The following is a 14597-nucleotide window of genomic DNA, read 5'->3' on the forward strand; positions in this document are numbered from 1 at the left end:
CAGTCAGTACGGCTGGTCCCAGCAGAGGTTCGAGTCCTCCCTCGGGCATGGGTGTGTGTTTGTCCTTAGGATAATTTAGATTAATTAATGTGTAATCTTGGGGACTGACTACCTTAGCAGTTAAGTCCCATAGGATTCCACACACATTTGAACATTTTTGAAATACGTTGCACTGAAACTGGGTTGCTACATCTTGGGTAAGTTTCTGTGGAAGCACATAATTGTAGTTGCGCAAGGAGCGGAGTACGAGAATCTGTAGGCACCGCGCTCAGAATGGTGCAATTTAGGTAATCAGTGGGCGCTAACCACGCTTTGGGGTCACCAGCGATACACAATTCAGTTACGGTTTTGGGCTCTGCTACACTTAACAAAATGTATGTCTCGCGCTTCGCCGTTAGGAAAAGGACTAATTAAGAAACTCGGTTCTCGGGAGATAAAAACGAGACGAGGGCCCAGTTTGACAGGAAGCAGAAACATGTCAGGTGGGTGGCGGGTAAAAGTGTAGGAGGAGGGGTACGGACGAGAGAAAGGAAAAACGACGACCAAATGAGAAGCGCCCTATTATTCCACATTACAAACTTAAAGTTATAAATGAAGATGCGTCGATTGTAATCGCACCGCCTCGAAAATTAATTTTCCCCGTCTGACAGCCGGATACTGGTTCTGTAGTTCCTTCTCCTTCCGAACCACGACCTCGTCACCCCCCCCCCCCCCTGCCCCTCCATCCCCTCCCTCCACAACTCTTTCCGTGCCAGGCGACAACCTTCAGCTGGCAGGACCGGACGCGCGCATGCGCAGATGACGGCCATGGGGCCAATTAACGTGTCTCGGCTCGCGCGAGATATCGATATGTCACCCTCGCGAAGGCTCCGTCGCCGGTCGGCCGCTTCCGCTAATTGGGACAGCAGACGGAACCGGACATGACGTAGGCGCGTGCGCGCATGCGCGCTACGAGAGCGTTGCAGTGCAGCTGTTGCTAACGCCTCTACGCTACTCGGTTGAAAATAACACGCTGGAAATTTCGCTGCAAAGATTACTCCACATCAGAAATGATAACGAGTTAAGTCTGTGGCAGGCGACCGGTGAATATACCGGGTGATCAAAAAGTCAGTATCAATTTGAAAACTTAATAAAGTACGGAATAATGTAGATAGAGAGGTAAAAAATTGACACACATGCACGGAATAATGTAGATAGAGAGGTAAAAATTGACACACATGCTTGGAATGACATGGGGTTTTATTAGAACCAAAATGCAGGATGGCGCTCCACCTGATATTGCTAGACGCGTGAAAGATCTCTTGCGCGCGTCGTTTGGTGATGATCGTGCGCTCAGCCGCCACTTTCGTCATGCTTGGCCTCCCAGGTCCCCAAACCTCAGTCCGTGTGATTATTGGCTTTGGGGTTACCTGAAGTCGGAAGTGTATAGTGATCGACCGACATCTCTAGGGATGCTTAAAGACAACATCCGACGCCAATGCCTCACCATAACTCCGGACATGCTTTACAGTGCTGTTCACAACATTATTCCTCGACTACAGCTATTGTTGAGGAATGATGGGGGACATATTGAGCATTTCCTGTAAAGAACATCATCTTTGCTTTGTCTTACTTTGTTATGCCTAATTATAGCTATTCTGATCAGATAATGAGCAATCATTTTTTTTAAATTTTGTATTTTTTTGGTTCTAATAAAACCCCATGTCATTCCAAGCACGTGTGTCAATTTGTACCTCTCTATCTACATTATTCCGTAATTTATTCAGTTTTCAAATTTATACTGACTTTTTGCTTACCCAGCTCTTCTGGCTAGAATGCGGGTGGAGTGGAATGGTTCATTTCTAATTTCCATTTGGTTCTCCTTTCCATCATCACACGAAACTAACGAGTCTGAAAAATAACCTTTTCGTCAACGTAGAACACTATCAATGAAACAAATGTAACGCTTACAAAAGTGAGGAAATGCAATTAATTATTCAACACACTCTTCTAATGTTTTCTATTCCAGTCTTTGATCACAATATGAATTCTTTAGTAGATGACCGTTTTTAGTCCGTAATGACCATCCTCAAATCTTATTTACACCATGTCCTAAAGTGATAAGGCCATAGAGGCATCGTCAAAACATATAAGTATAATCAGCATAGCATCGTCATATATTTATATGTTTTGACGATGCCATTATGGCCTTATCACTTTAGGACATGGTGTAAAGAAGATCTGAGGATGGTCATTACAGACTGAAACCGGTCATCGTCTAAAGAATTCATATTGTGATCAAAGACTGGAATAAAAAACATTTGACAGTATTGGATCACTGTTTGTATACGCGTCCATGTCGCAGTTGGCGAAACTCTTCTAATTTAGACGGAGGAATATATAATTTCAAGCTGAAAATGCCCCATAATATGCAGAAGAAACATCTGTCAGTACACAAAAAAAGTCACACACTGGCAGGTGTAAACTGCAAGTATGTGTACCCCAGCATGTGTCTTCTCAGTCACGTCAGGTGAAAAGCGAAAACGTAGACAAAAGAGAAGTAGGATTTTAAGGGAAGTATGAGCGGAGACAACGCACTGACAGACTTATGTTGCAACAAGGCCCCCGGAGTAGACAACTTTCTGTCAGAACTACTAACAGCCTTGGGAGAGCAGGAGCTGACAAAAATCTTCCATTCGTGTGCAAGATGTATGAGACAGGCGAAATACCCTCAGGCCTCAAGAGAATCTAATAAATCCAGTTCCAAAGAAAGCAGTTGCTGACAGGCGTGAAAATTACCGAACTATCAGTTTAATAAATAATGGTTGTAAAATACTAACACGAAATCTTTATTTTGAAAAAAAAAACGACATTTTGTCAATGGAGTGAGTGACTGATTATTCTGCAAAAACTTTTTGTTTATTTGTAGACGCAATCACATTCTTATGACAGACTCATAACTGGTTTCGGTCACTCGATGGCCACCTCCAGGTTCTATAACGATACAAAACAAAATTTATATTAAAACCTAAAAATAAGTGCAATATTTAACCAGGCTTTTTAGTAACCTAACTGAATTTATGCGAAATACATATAGTTCATACCTAAAGGCGGCATACACTGAACACAGGTTCATGCGTCATCAAACTAGCTATAAAATGTAAGACACCGGTCTTATACAGATATAAAAAATTTTTAGATTATGTTCCGCCCCCCCTTTTTTTACGAAATCTTTAGATAATAATAGAAAAACTGCTAGAAGCCGACCTCGGACAACATCAGCTTGGATTTTAGAGAAATGTAGGAACACGTGAGGCAATACTGACCCTACGACTCAGAAGACAGGTTAAGGTAAAGCAAACCTCTGTTTATAGCATTTGTAGAAAGCTCTTGACAAAGTTGACTGGAAAAATCTCTTTGAAATTCTGAAGGCAGCAGGGATAAAATACAGAAAGCGAAAGACTATTTACGACTTGTACAGAAACCAGACAGCAGTTGTAAGAGTCAAGAGAAATGAAAAGGAAGCAGTGGTTGAGAAGGGAGAGAGGTAAGATCTTAGCCTGTTCCAGATGTTATTCAATCTTCACATTGGGCAAGCACGAAGGGAAACTAAAGAAAAATTTGGAGTAGGAATTGAAGTTCAGGGAGAAAAAACAAAAACTTTGAGGTTTTCCGAGGACACTGTAATTCTACCAGAGACAACAAATGATTTGGAATAGCGGTTGAGCGGAACGGAGAGTACCTTGGAAGGAGGATATAAAGTAAATATCAATAAAAGCTTGATATCGTTAATGGAATGTAGTCGAATTAAATTAAGTGATGCTAAGGGAATTAGATTAGGAGACGGGACACTTAAAGTGGTGGATGAGATTTGTATTTTGGCAGCAAAATGACTGATGGTGGTCGAAGTAGAGAGGATATAAAATGTAGACTGGCAATAGTAAGAAAAGCTCTTCTGAAGAAGAGAAAACAACATTGCATACTGACCTAAGTTTTAAGAAGTCTTTTCTTAAAGCACTGCTTAAATTTTGAATTAAAATCATCCGTATTGGTGGCCGAAGGCTTCTGGCATTAGAAGTCACCCTCAGTTTGCCAGTGACTTTGTCAGAGAGAGCGCTCTCTTGCCCTTGGAGTGGGAAACTGCCCCTGAAAGGCGGAAACGTAAGAAACGTAAAGTATGCCCCTAATTGAAAACGAGTGGTGATGATTTCTCAATTGTCAAAAGAGTCCGGACAAGTCCTCCATTTGGATTTGTGGAAGGGGACTATTAATGGGGGGGGGGGGGGGGGGGGCGGGGGGGGGGGGGGTGAGAAAAACATTGAATAACGACGTACTGGTAACAAACTCAAGTCGGAGTATGGAATGTCAGAAGTTTGAACGTGGCAGGAAAGCTAGAAAATCTGAGAAAGGAAATAGAGAAGTGCAGTCTAGATATACTGCAGTTCAGTAAAGTGAAACAGAAAGAAGGTACGGACTTCTGCACAGACGAAAATAGGGTAACAGCGGCAGGAAATGTTATAACGGGAGTGGCAAAGCACTTCAGACAGTGAGTTACTTGTAACAGTTCAGTGGTGAGGTTGTTCTAATAAAAATCAAGAACAAACCAATGGCAGCAACAACAGTTCAGATGTACATGCCGTCGTTACAGCCATATGATGAGAACATGAAGTAAATGAAGATATTGAACTGCCAATTCAGAAGACAATAATTTAATAATTGTCATGGTTTGGAACGCATTGGTAAGGGAAGTAACAGAAGAAAGAGTTTCGGGAAAATGTGAGCTTGGTAGCAGAAATAAGAGAGGAGCAAGAGCAACTAAGTTCTGCAACAAATTTCACATAGTAACAGCAAATACAGTAATCAAAGGTCTCAAGAAAAGGACCTATACTTTGAAAAGACCTGGATGTACGAGAAGCTTCCTGCTTGAGTGCATCATCATCAGTCGGAGATTCCGAAATCAGATATTGGATTATGAGACACACTTAGAAACACTGACTCGGATTACAATTTAGTAAGATGAGTAGCAGGCTGGCGTTTAAGAGAATAGTTCGGAATAATCAGAAACCAAAGAAGTGGGAGAGTGAATTACTGGGGAATGATGACATGCATTTGAAGTTGTCTGGGGATGTGAATAATGCGATAATGAGTACCGCTGTAGGCACTTCGCTCGAAGAGGGAAATCACGAAAGGAAAAAGCATACCTGTATGGCCGGAAGCGGATTTGAACCAACGTCCTCCCGAATGTGAGTGCAATATGCTTATCACTGTGACAGCTTGCTCGGTGAAGTTGCCGAGAGATGAAATGCTGAAAGTGATGTAAGAAATACAGGAATGGCGAAAATGGGCGGTCTGAGTTATTTTTACAAAGGTTGCGAGTACTGAATGACAGTTTATAGTTCGCTACTAGCTTACGAGACACGGAGGTGAACCAGACTCACACTCAGGTTGAATCTACGCGACGGATTTAGAGCAGTTTGACCTCGAAACAACTTTTAGGTCATTTTCCACGCTCTTTTAGGCAAATAGTGCTCTGCTTCCCAACCTTTGTCTCACAAAATACGATTCGCAACAGAACACGAAGAGACAGAGAACAACTGGTTACAGGATTCACTCGAATGGTGCACAAGTCTTTCCTCCCTTAGGGGCTCCCGTACATGGTCAAACAATATGTCAAACTTCACATGTTTGCCAAATTATTGAGCACTGAGCTGCTTCACTTGATGTGTTTGTTAATCATAGGCTGTGTTTGAAGTGACAGACAAATTTTGATTGACAGCTGATTCGACAAACATGTTAGAATATTTACGGAAGTGTTTGTCGAACAGTAGCCTGTTGTTATCGGACTATTATCCCTAACTTGGAGATATCTGGCAACTGGAGAAGCTTGAAGATTTAAAGTTTGCATTGCACTTGTATATTACCCACTAGTGTCCAAAAACTTCGCAATACGATACTAACAGTGTGACAGCTGCTTCAATAGTACATGATCAAACAATTTGTCAAACTTAAAGTTTTTGCCAATTTATTTGGCATGCACAGCTTGATTTGAAGTGTTCATTAATCATAGGCTGTGTTTGACGTGATCGAGAGAACTATTGACGGCCGATTTGGCAAACACGTTTGACCGCTTACGTATACGTTTGTAGAACAGTAGCTACTTCCTTCTAGACTATTATGAGTAACTTCGAGGTATCTGGCAACTGGAGCAGCATTCTTAGATATAAAGTTTGTATTCTATATTGCACCTCGAAGTTGCCCAGCAACTCGCGAGACGCTCCGTACAGCATGACAGCAGCTCCAGCAGTGAGGTTTGACAAATTTTGTTGATACGACTGCACACTTATTTGACAAACGAATAATAGCGGACATGAATTTGACAAAGAAGTTTGGTCTTTTACAAGGGCCTCTAGCGAGTCTATGTGCAGAGAGAGGAAGAGAGAGGGAGATGGAAGCTCACAGGTAGAAAAAGAAATTTCGAAATGAGTGTATGTAAAGACAGAGAGAGATGTGGGCATTTCCTTTCTGTGTGTGTGTGTGTGTGTGTGAGAGAGAGAGAGAGAGAGAGAGAGAGAGAGAGAGAGAGAGAGAGAGAGAGAGACAGAGACAGAGAGGAGAGAGAGAGGGAGAGAGAGGGAGAGAGAGAGACAGAGAGGAAAGAGAGAGAGGGAGAGAGAGAGAGAGAGAGAGAGAGAGAGTCACAAACTGATTTGTCAAACAAGTTTGACTGCTTACATATATGTTTGTAGAACAGTAGCTAGTTTCTTACTAGACTATTATCAGTAACTTGGAGGCATCTGGCAACTCGAGCAGCATTCGTAGATTTAAATTTTGTATTCTGTGTTGCACCTCGTATGTTGCCCAGCAACTCGCGACACGATACGTACAGCGCGACAGCAGTGAGGTTAAATTTGACAAATTTTGTTGGTACGTCTGCGAGCTTATTTGAGAAACTAATGATAGTGGACGGCGAATTTGACAAACAAGTATGGTCTTTTATAAGGGCCTCTAGCGAGTCTATGTGCAAAGAGGGAAAGAGGGAGATGGAAGCACGCAGATATAAAAAGAACTTTTGATACGGGTGTACGTAATAAGAGAGAGAGAGAGAGAGAGAGAGAGAGAGAGATGCGGGCATTTCCTATGTTTATGTGTGTGTGTGTGAGTGAGTGAGAGAGAGAGAGAGAGAGAGCCAGAAACTGACAGAGATTGGGAGTGGAGGGGAGAGAACACGCATGTTGCTGGAGTAGTGTTCCTGGTAGGCGCGCCAGCCTGTGCGTTTTTCTCGGACGGCGAGATAGCATCGTCTCGTCCGCTGCCAGCACGCCGAAAACCCATTCAGCTGTTAAGTCGTGTGATAGAAATGTTGAAACGACATGTCGTGCTGGCGTGCAGCGGGGCTGGCGCAGCCACGCGTGAACGGCTGATAACGTCTCAGCCCAGGACAGCTAGCGCCGCGGCGGACGCAGGCGGAACCCGTTATTATTTTGTTTCCGAGACGATTCGGCCAGCATCTTTGGAACGAACGAGCATCCGAGTCTGTGAATCGAACATTTCTCGTGTGTGTGTGTGTGTGTGTCGTTGGCTATCGGGGCGACAAGCTAACAAGAATTTCCGCTCCTGAATATTTATGTAGGAAATCGACTGTGCATAAATTAAGAAAGTCGCTTCGTTATCGTTATAAGCTGTGAGTGTGTCATTAGGCATCACGCGAGAATGTTAGCTTTTTGTTACTCTACTGAGCTGCAGTTGTTAATTGAATATACGAATTCTGGACTGGTGAAATGCTCTGTCCCTCCTTGCCGGAAAATAAGTCGTCCTTAATAGTAAATAAGAACATTGATTTTGCAAATACAACGCACAATGCTGATTTCCGTAATGAATGAGAACATATAACGACTGGTAAAAAATTTTTGCGGAAAAGCAGGGGGCAAAAGGGGGCTCGAATACTGTCAGCGTATCCAAATATTTTATGACGCTATAAGACAAAAATAGACATGATCCAAACAGTCCTGATACCAATTTACTTTGCTCAAATCTACTAATGTCCCATACAGAATTAATTAAATGGCTAGCTTAACGAAGCACTTAATTCTTGAGAAAGGCATAAACTTCCAAGTGGTGATTCATCCACCTAACTATGGGAATAGAGAAACAGATATGAAATGTTTGTTATCATATATTGTAAACAGTGACACAGTGCAAGCTTAAACATATAGTTTGTCAGTGAAGCTAATGGGGAAACCCGATAAAATTTGTGAAAAAAAGAATACAGCATTTGCCATAAGAAGAAAATAAAAAAAAATGAAAATACGCTGATGATCCTGTAACTTCAGCAAAACATGCCTGGGTAGTAACGGTGAAAAACTCTATTTGCTCCAAGCAGATCCTATGCAAAAACCAATTTATTTGGATGGTACATCCTATAATTATTACCCATGCCTTAGAAGGATTCATTCTGAGAGACCACTGATTGCATCAGAAGGTGAACTTGGTAAGTTGTTGATGAAGGATATCAGCATGTAGAAGTTATACAAGAGTGGAGTAATGCCAGAACCGTAAGGTATACCTGCAGTGGCAGGGAAGTGACAGGAGGTATGAAAGTATATACTTCTGGTGTTTGAAAAGGAGACTGCATGTCCATACATGCTCATTTGGTTTTTCATAGTCAAGGAACACAAAGATGACAGGAGAAATTAGGATGGAATCCACACTGGTTAACAGGGCGTGGTAGGTGTTGGTGAGCGCGTGTTTTTGGAAGAGTGAACTTGCTGAACAGCAAAATGAGGTTGATGGTTTGGGAGGAGGAGGCGTTATTATCAGGTTTGTTGAATTTAAGGAAAAGTAGGATACTGGAAGTTTTCCAAGCCTCAGGATAGCAGTCAGTATTGAAGGTTGACCTATAGAGGTTGTAACAGATTTCTAGGGAGGAGTGTGGACCTTGTTTCAGGTTCTGATTGGAAATACTGTCAGGACCAGGACCAGGAGCAGTGTTTTGTATTTTGTATAGTATTTATATATCAATCTGGAAATTTCAAATGTGATATCAATTTTTTAGAAAGGCGAAAGAAACAACTACGAATGTTAAAGAGGAATTATCCTTCTAAACTCAGCCTATAAAATATTTGCATATATAGAAAATTAATAACTGTATAAAAATAAAAACAGAGACTCTCCTATTAGAATGGCAAAGTGGGTTTCAGAAATGGTGTTCATGCAGTTATAATATATTTACCATAATAAAGATGTTTACAGACAGGATGAGACATCAATTGAGTTCGAAATACCTTTTGATAATGTGAACAGAAAGAAACTATGGGACATAATGACTAAAGCTGGAGACCTGATACATTCTATGGAACCTACAGAAAGCTTATACAAAGTTATACAAGGGCACAAAAATAATAAGATGTATTGTAAATAATAAAACTGAAGAAATCGCTACCAGTCAATGACTTAAGCATAGCTGAAGCCTTTCATTTACCTTATGTAATGTGTACATAATTGATCTGATCAATAACTTGAGACAGGAACTAAATCTGGGTTTCAGATTAACAGAGAAAAATATATTAATATTCTTACATATGCAGATGATGTGACACTTTTGGAAGAAAGTGAAGATACCTACAAAAAGCACATGTATTAACTACATCAATTAGGGAAAAAGATTCATAGATGAATAAACCTAATATCATGGTTTATCATGATAAATACACCCACTCAAAAACGGTAATACCCCACTTGAGTAGGTCTCTGGATTTGATCTCTTTAGGATGTGATACCAGATACAATGTGGACAAGAGTACAGAAAGTAAAGTTAACAAATGTCAATCAATATGCAGAAACATAAAGAAATAAAACTGAGTCATGGATCCCTAAAAGAAATGGTATTTCCACGAAAGCTAGGTGTATTACTGGAGAAGAACAGTTAAGGAATCAGGGTATTAGGAATTAGCTAGATATTTATAGCAATGGAAAAAAACTGAAGAATATGAAACACTATGCAAACATCATCAGTGAAGAATTAGGGTAGAGAGGATTCCATGTCAGGCCATTATTAAGCAGGCAACAGGAAGAAGGGATGTAGGAAGATCAATAACGAAATACCAGTGAAAAGTGAAGAAAGAATAGGCATAAAAGCCTAAAGCTCGAAGTGCAGAGGAAGATCTGTGTATCTTTAGTTGTGATTGGATGCTTAACCCTTCATTACTGAGTTAGAGATTCACACACACTATTTGATGTAATTCTCAACATTGTCAGGAGATGTTGCATAACTGAACACTTCGGTAGCTTGCTTTTATGATCTCTAGATGTCGTTGTGGCAGTTAACATCAGTTTAACTTCATTATGGAGAAAAACAAATTTATCTTTGGGTGTATTAAACCCCACCACAGTAGTCTGGTCTCCCTGTTTTGACAAATATGGCACTGTGAAATTGCAACATAAATGTAGTCAATGATTTGATCACATTTAACTCGTTTGTTCAGTGAGTAGTTATCAACTGTTAACATCTCAGAAAATTTGTGACGTAGGGGAGTCTCCAGTTGTAAGGAATTTTCACCTAAATTTTCAAAATTATATTTTATTTTTCTGTGCTCCAATGAAACTGCCCCTAAAATACATCACCCCAAAGCAGGTGCGTAGTATATTCTAGATCTAAAGACAGGAATATTAAACTTTGATTCTGTACATTTTCGAAAAATTTGTGCTCAGAACTCATTATTTCAATGTGTAAAGGGTGTTTCAGGAATGAAGAAGACATATTCAATAAACATTGGTTACATGTAATATTTGGGATGAACAGATTATATATTACAACTAAAATTAGGAAAATATAAGTGTACTTGTTATCTCTCCTTTTTTGACAATGTGAGCTTTACAATTGAAAATTTCAAAACTTTTCAGAACTTTAAGAAAATAATGGTGGTATTTGATATATTCTGTCAACGTTTATTGATAATGTTTTCACTGACGTGTGGAATAAAATCTCCTTTTTTATTTGCAAATAAAAGAATAAAATTTGAGGTTACTCAAATGCGCCACTACACCAATAAAGTTAAATTAGTTGAGTACAGTAACGAAGGGTTAAGATCTTTTTATGGGGAAACTGGGAGGAAAAGGTGGAACAGTGGGGACAATGCGCTAAACAGTAAACGAAACTAAGGGTCAGCATCAGCGATAGTAAAAATATCTAAGGGACTGGATGTGAAGTTATTAGCCTTACTTAGTCAGTGATTACTGTGAAGTACTAGGTAGCATGCTACAGGATTGTTACCATTGAGATGATTACACTACGAAGGCAGTTTCACTTGATGATTCAAAACATGCTTGATGTAGAATAGGAATATGAAAGTAGGATTTCCAATCGCTAGTTCGTTGCAAAGATGTCCACGGCAGGGAACTACGGTCCGTCCTGGATTTCTGAAAGGCAACAGCTCCACGTAAATCGGTGGCAGCGTATTAAGCCAGAAGCGGGCCTCATTTCCTGCCGAGCGCGTCACACGGCGCCAGTGTTTGCAGAGGTCACCGCCAGGTAGCAGCACCGGAGGCAGCCGTCAGGCGCCCGCAAACAAACGCGCAGCGCTCCTAAATCCGCAGGAAGCCTAGAGTCTGTTCGGGTTTCGGACTTCTTCCTGGCAAACAATCAATGATATCCGTCGGCACACACGCAAACAACCGCCCTGCCGGGATTGACTCGGAAATCTCTCTCTCTCTCCTCTCTTGTTTTTCCAGGTAATAAGCTGCCTCTCCTGTGATTCTCCGTAGAACCTCGGCTCCTCGGACCCTGCCACATATTTTCTAACGCGTCAGCCCCAATTAGTTTGATGGTTCAGCGCATTTCGATATAACGGATTATTTGGCAATGTCGTGTTTGTTACTTCACTCAGGAAATGCAGGATAAACCCAAATTTGTTCGGGGATGATTTCTGAATATTTTCGTATAATGAAAATTAGTTTGTGATGGGAAACAAACTGCACTTTCCATTGACACTCGAGGTCGCATGAAAAACATGATGAGCAGTATTTGTTCTGACTGACTGTCATCACCTCGCAAACGAGGAAATTGGAAATAGTTGCCAAAACACCAGAGAAAACATGCCTGACTGCTGTTAGAAGACAAACCTAGTATATATAAAACTGTCTCAGCTGTTATTGAGATACGACCTCTCACCTGAGGATGAACGTAACTAGTAGTGGAAACTAACAGATAAGATGGTAGTTCACATATACATTTAAAATATTTACAGCAGTGGCAGCACAATGCAAATCATGCATAAAATTATTTCAAATTGCACGTGATTCGGAGTCCAAGTTATACTGTAAGTCTGTCATATCTGGACATGTAAGTCAGTTCACAGATTGGAGGACTCTAAGGGTATAGGATCACACCTAGTAAAGCACTGTAGATTTTCAAATCGAGCTTCATGTCTTACTTCGTTCAGATCATTTTAGATTCTAAAGAGATTAAAATGATCTCCACGAAGTCTACATTGCCTCCACCGTGGACAGGGCGCAAGCAGTGATGCTAACTATAGCATCCCAAATGGTTGACCTAGAAATATTCTCTCTGCCGTTAAACAACTCATAGCTGTGATGGTAGTAAGCTGAGTGAACATCCTGGCATTGAACAGTGCACAAATTACCAAATTAATGCGGATGAATACACCAGTAAACTGGCCAGATTGTACTCCTTCGATTGTAAATGGGCGTTTCATTTCTGTTCTCGTCTCTTTTCCAGCGAGCTATTCCAATCCAGATTTAGGTCTGGTCATCGAGTACTCACCGGAAGTGTGTCACTGTGCAATGGTTTCTAGAGACCAGGTTATTTGACCGTTACCCCACCTACAGCATGTTAGATTAATAACGCTGTTAATTGGTACTTATTTGCATCAAGTTTTGAGAGCTCGTGGAAGATACAGATTGGTGAACTTGTGTTGAGCCACCTATTTCCTCAAAGATGACACTGAAGATTGTTATTCTCGCTGTACATGCTCCCACTGCTACAAATAATTCACTGTCATCACCCCCATCCATGACACTGAATTGGAAAGATAAATATAGACTCATAAATATTCGTCTGAAAGGGTAGTGGAGGACAACTCTGGATTGTTATAACTACATTGATTTGTATCCTCATTGAGGGTGGCAGCAATAGGAATGGGGTGGGAAGTGGTTTGTAGAGCAAGGATCACTGTGACACTGGCTGATCTGAGAGGCCTCTCGAGAGTTGGACCATACTGACAGAACTTCTTCAGAGAAAATGAAGCGGTGAGAAGCAGATTGAGACTGTGTTATGCTGTGTGGAAGCCTGCTGGCTGTTCTGCTTTTGCACAACAAAGAAAATTCTGCAGTGCCCTCGTTTTGGGTTTTGAGGACTGACTGCTGCACCAATGGTAAACCTGCCACCTCCACCAAATTCTGCACTGTTAGGAGTGGATTCGAGAGCGAATGAAACAGTAGCGGCCAGTCTTAAACTGGCCATGTTCAGCGGCTTCGCATGTTGCCTCTTGAATGTTCAGTCTTCACTATAGCTCACAGTTAGAGATGGAGATGGGCCTGACAACAACGAGTTTGTGACCGTTTTGGCTGACTGTTCTTGTGTTTGCTTGCGACATGGCAGTGCAGACTTGGGGAGAGAACAACGTTAAGGTGACTAGTCTGAGAATGTTGACTTGATAGTGTAGGGTATTGATGTAGACTATGTGGGCTTTGGAGACCATAATGCTCGATCTTTAAGACTGCAGCATAGAACGATTTTACATTACTGACTGATGCTACGAAAAAGAATGAAATATTTCAGTTGCAGACTTAGTGCTGAAGCAAGATTGTCTGAGAGGTGAGCTATATTAACTGATGCCAGGTGAGAGGCCTGACAATAGCATGGAGCTGGAGTTTGTATGAGATATTGGTGATGAAACTAAGGCCTGAGGTGGAAGCACCTAGTAATGCTCTCTGTGTGAAACATTTGTTCTGAGACTTCCAATTAGATCAAGTGACACATCTTGAGCCTTCACTGTGTGCTCTGAGGCATAATGGGACAGCAAGGACCATTCTGAACCTGGACTGCTCCAACTGGTGGCTCCTGGTTGTTCACTCAGCTGGAGACGCGATGACACATTGTGGACCACCAACAGCTTGAAGTAATCCACATGCTGTTTCCTGGATGCTCATTGTGTGGTCTATGACTTTGGGATTCAGCTAAACTACCCCAGATGACGTCTCGTGATTGTTTACTGTGTGATCATGACTGTGACACTGCGGTGGAGAGTTGATGTGAAATCACAGGTCAGTTGATCATAACGTTGACAGTCAGCAGGACAACTATTTTGGCACTCAGCTGGATAGTTCTGTGGGCTATTCTGTCAGTAGTCATCTGAAGTCTGAAGCACAACATTAGCACTCAGCTGCAGAGTCGATGGCACAATGAGAGCCTGTCTGGGCCTGAACTACTTCAGATGACGTCTACTGATTGTTTACTGTGTGATCATGATTGTGACAGTGGGGTGGAGAGTTGATATCATATCACAGAACAGTTGATCATTACTTTGACAGTCAGCTGAAGAGTTGATGTCAAAATAAGAACCAGCCTGAGCCTGAACTACCCCAGATGATGTATCCCAATT

General features: G+C 41.4%; 1 protein-coding gene across 1 annotated transcript in view; it reads right to left on the reverse strand.

Annotated features, from left to right (window-relative positions):
* Window positions 1–8377: 8377 nt before the first annotated feature.
* LOC126293219 (homeobox protein Hox-A1-like) overlaps window positions 8378–14597 on the reverse strand; it is a gene marked incomplete at its 3' end in the record, with an annotated part of 51365 nt that continues 45145 nt past the window's right edge. The window contains 1 exon segment of the mRNA XM_049986341.1: window positions 8378–8425. Coding sequence (XP_049842298.1) covers window positions 8378–8425 — 48 coding nt within the window.

The sequence above is a fragment of the Schistocerca gregaria genome, chromosome 10, assembly GCF_023897955.1.
Source record: "Schistocerca gregaria isolate iqSchGreg1 chromosome 10, iqSchGreg1.2, whole genome shotgun sequence".
Taxonomy (NCBI): Eukaryota; Metazoa; Arthropoda; class Insecta; order Orthoptera; family Acrididae; genus Schistocerca; species Schistocerca gregaria.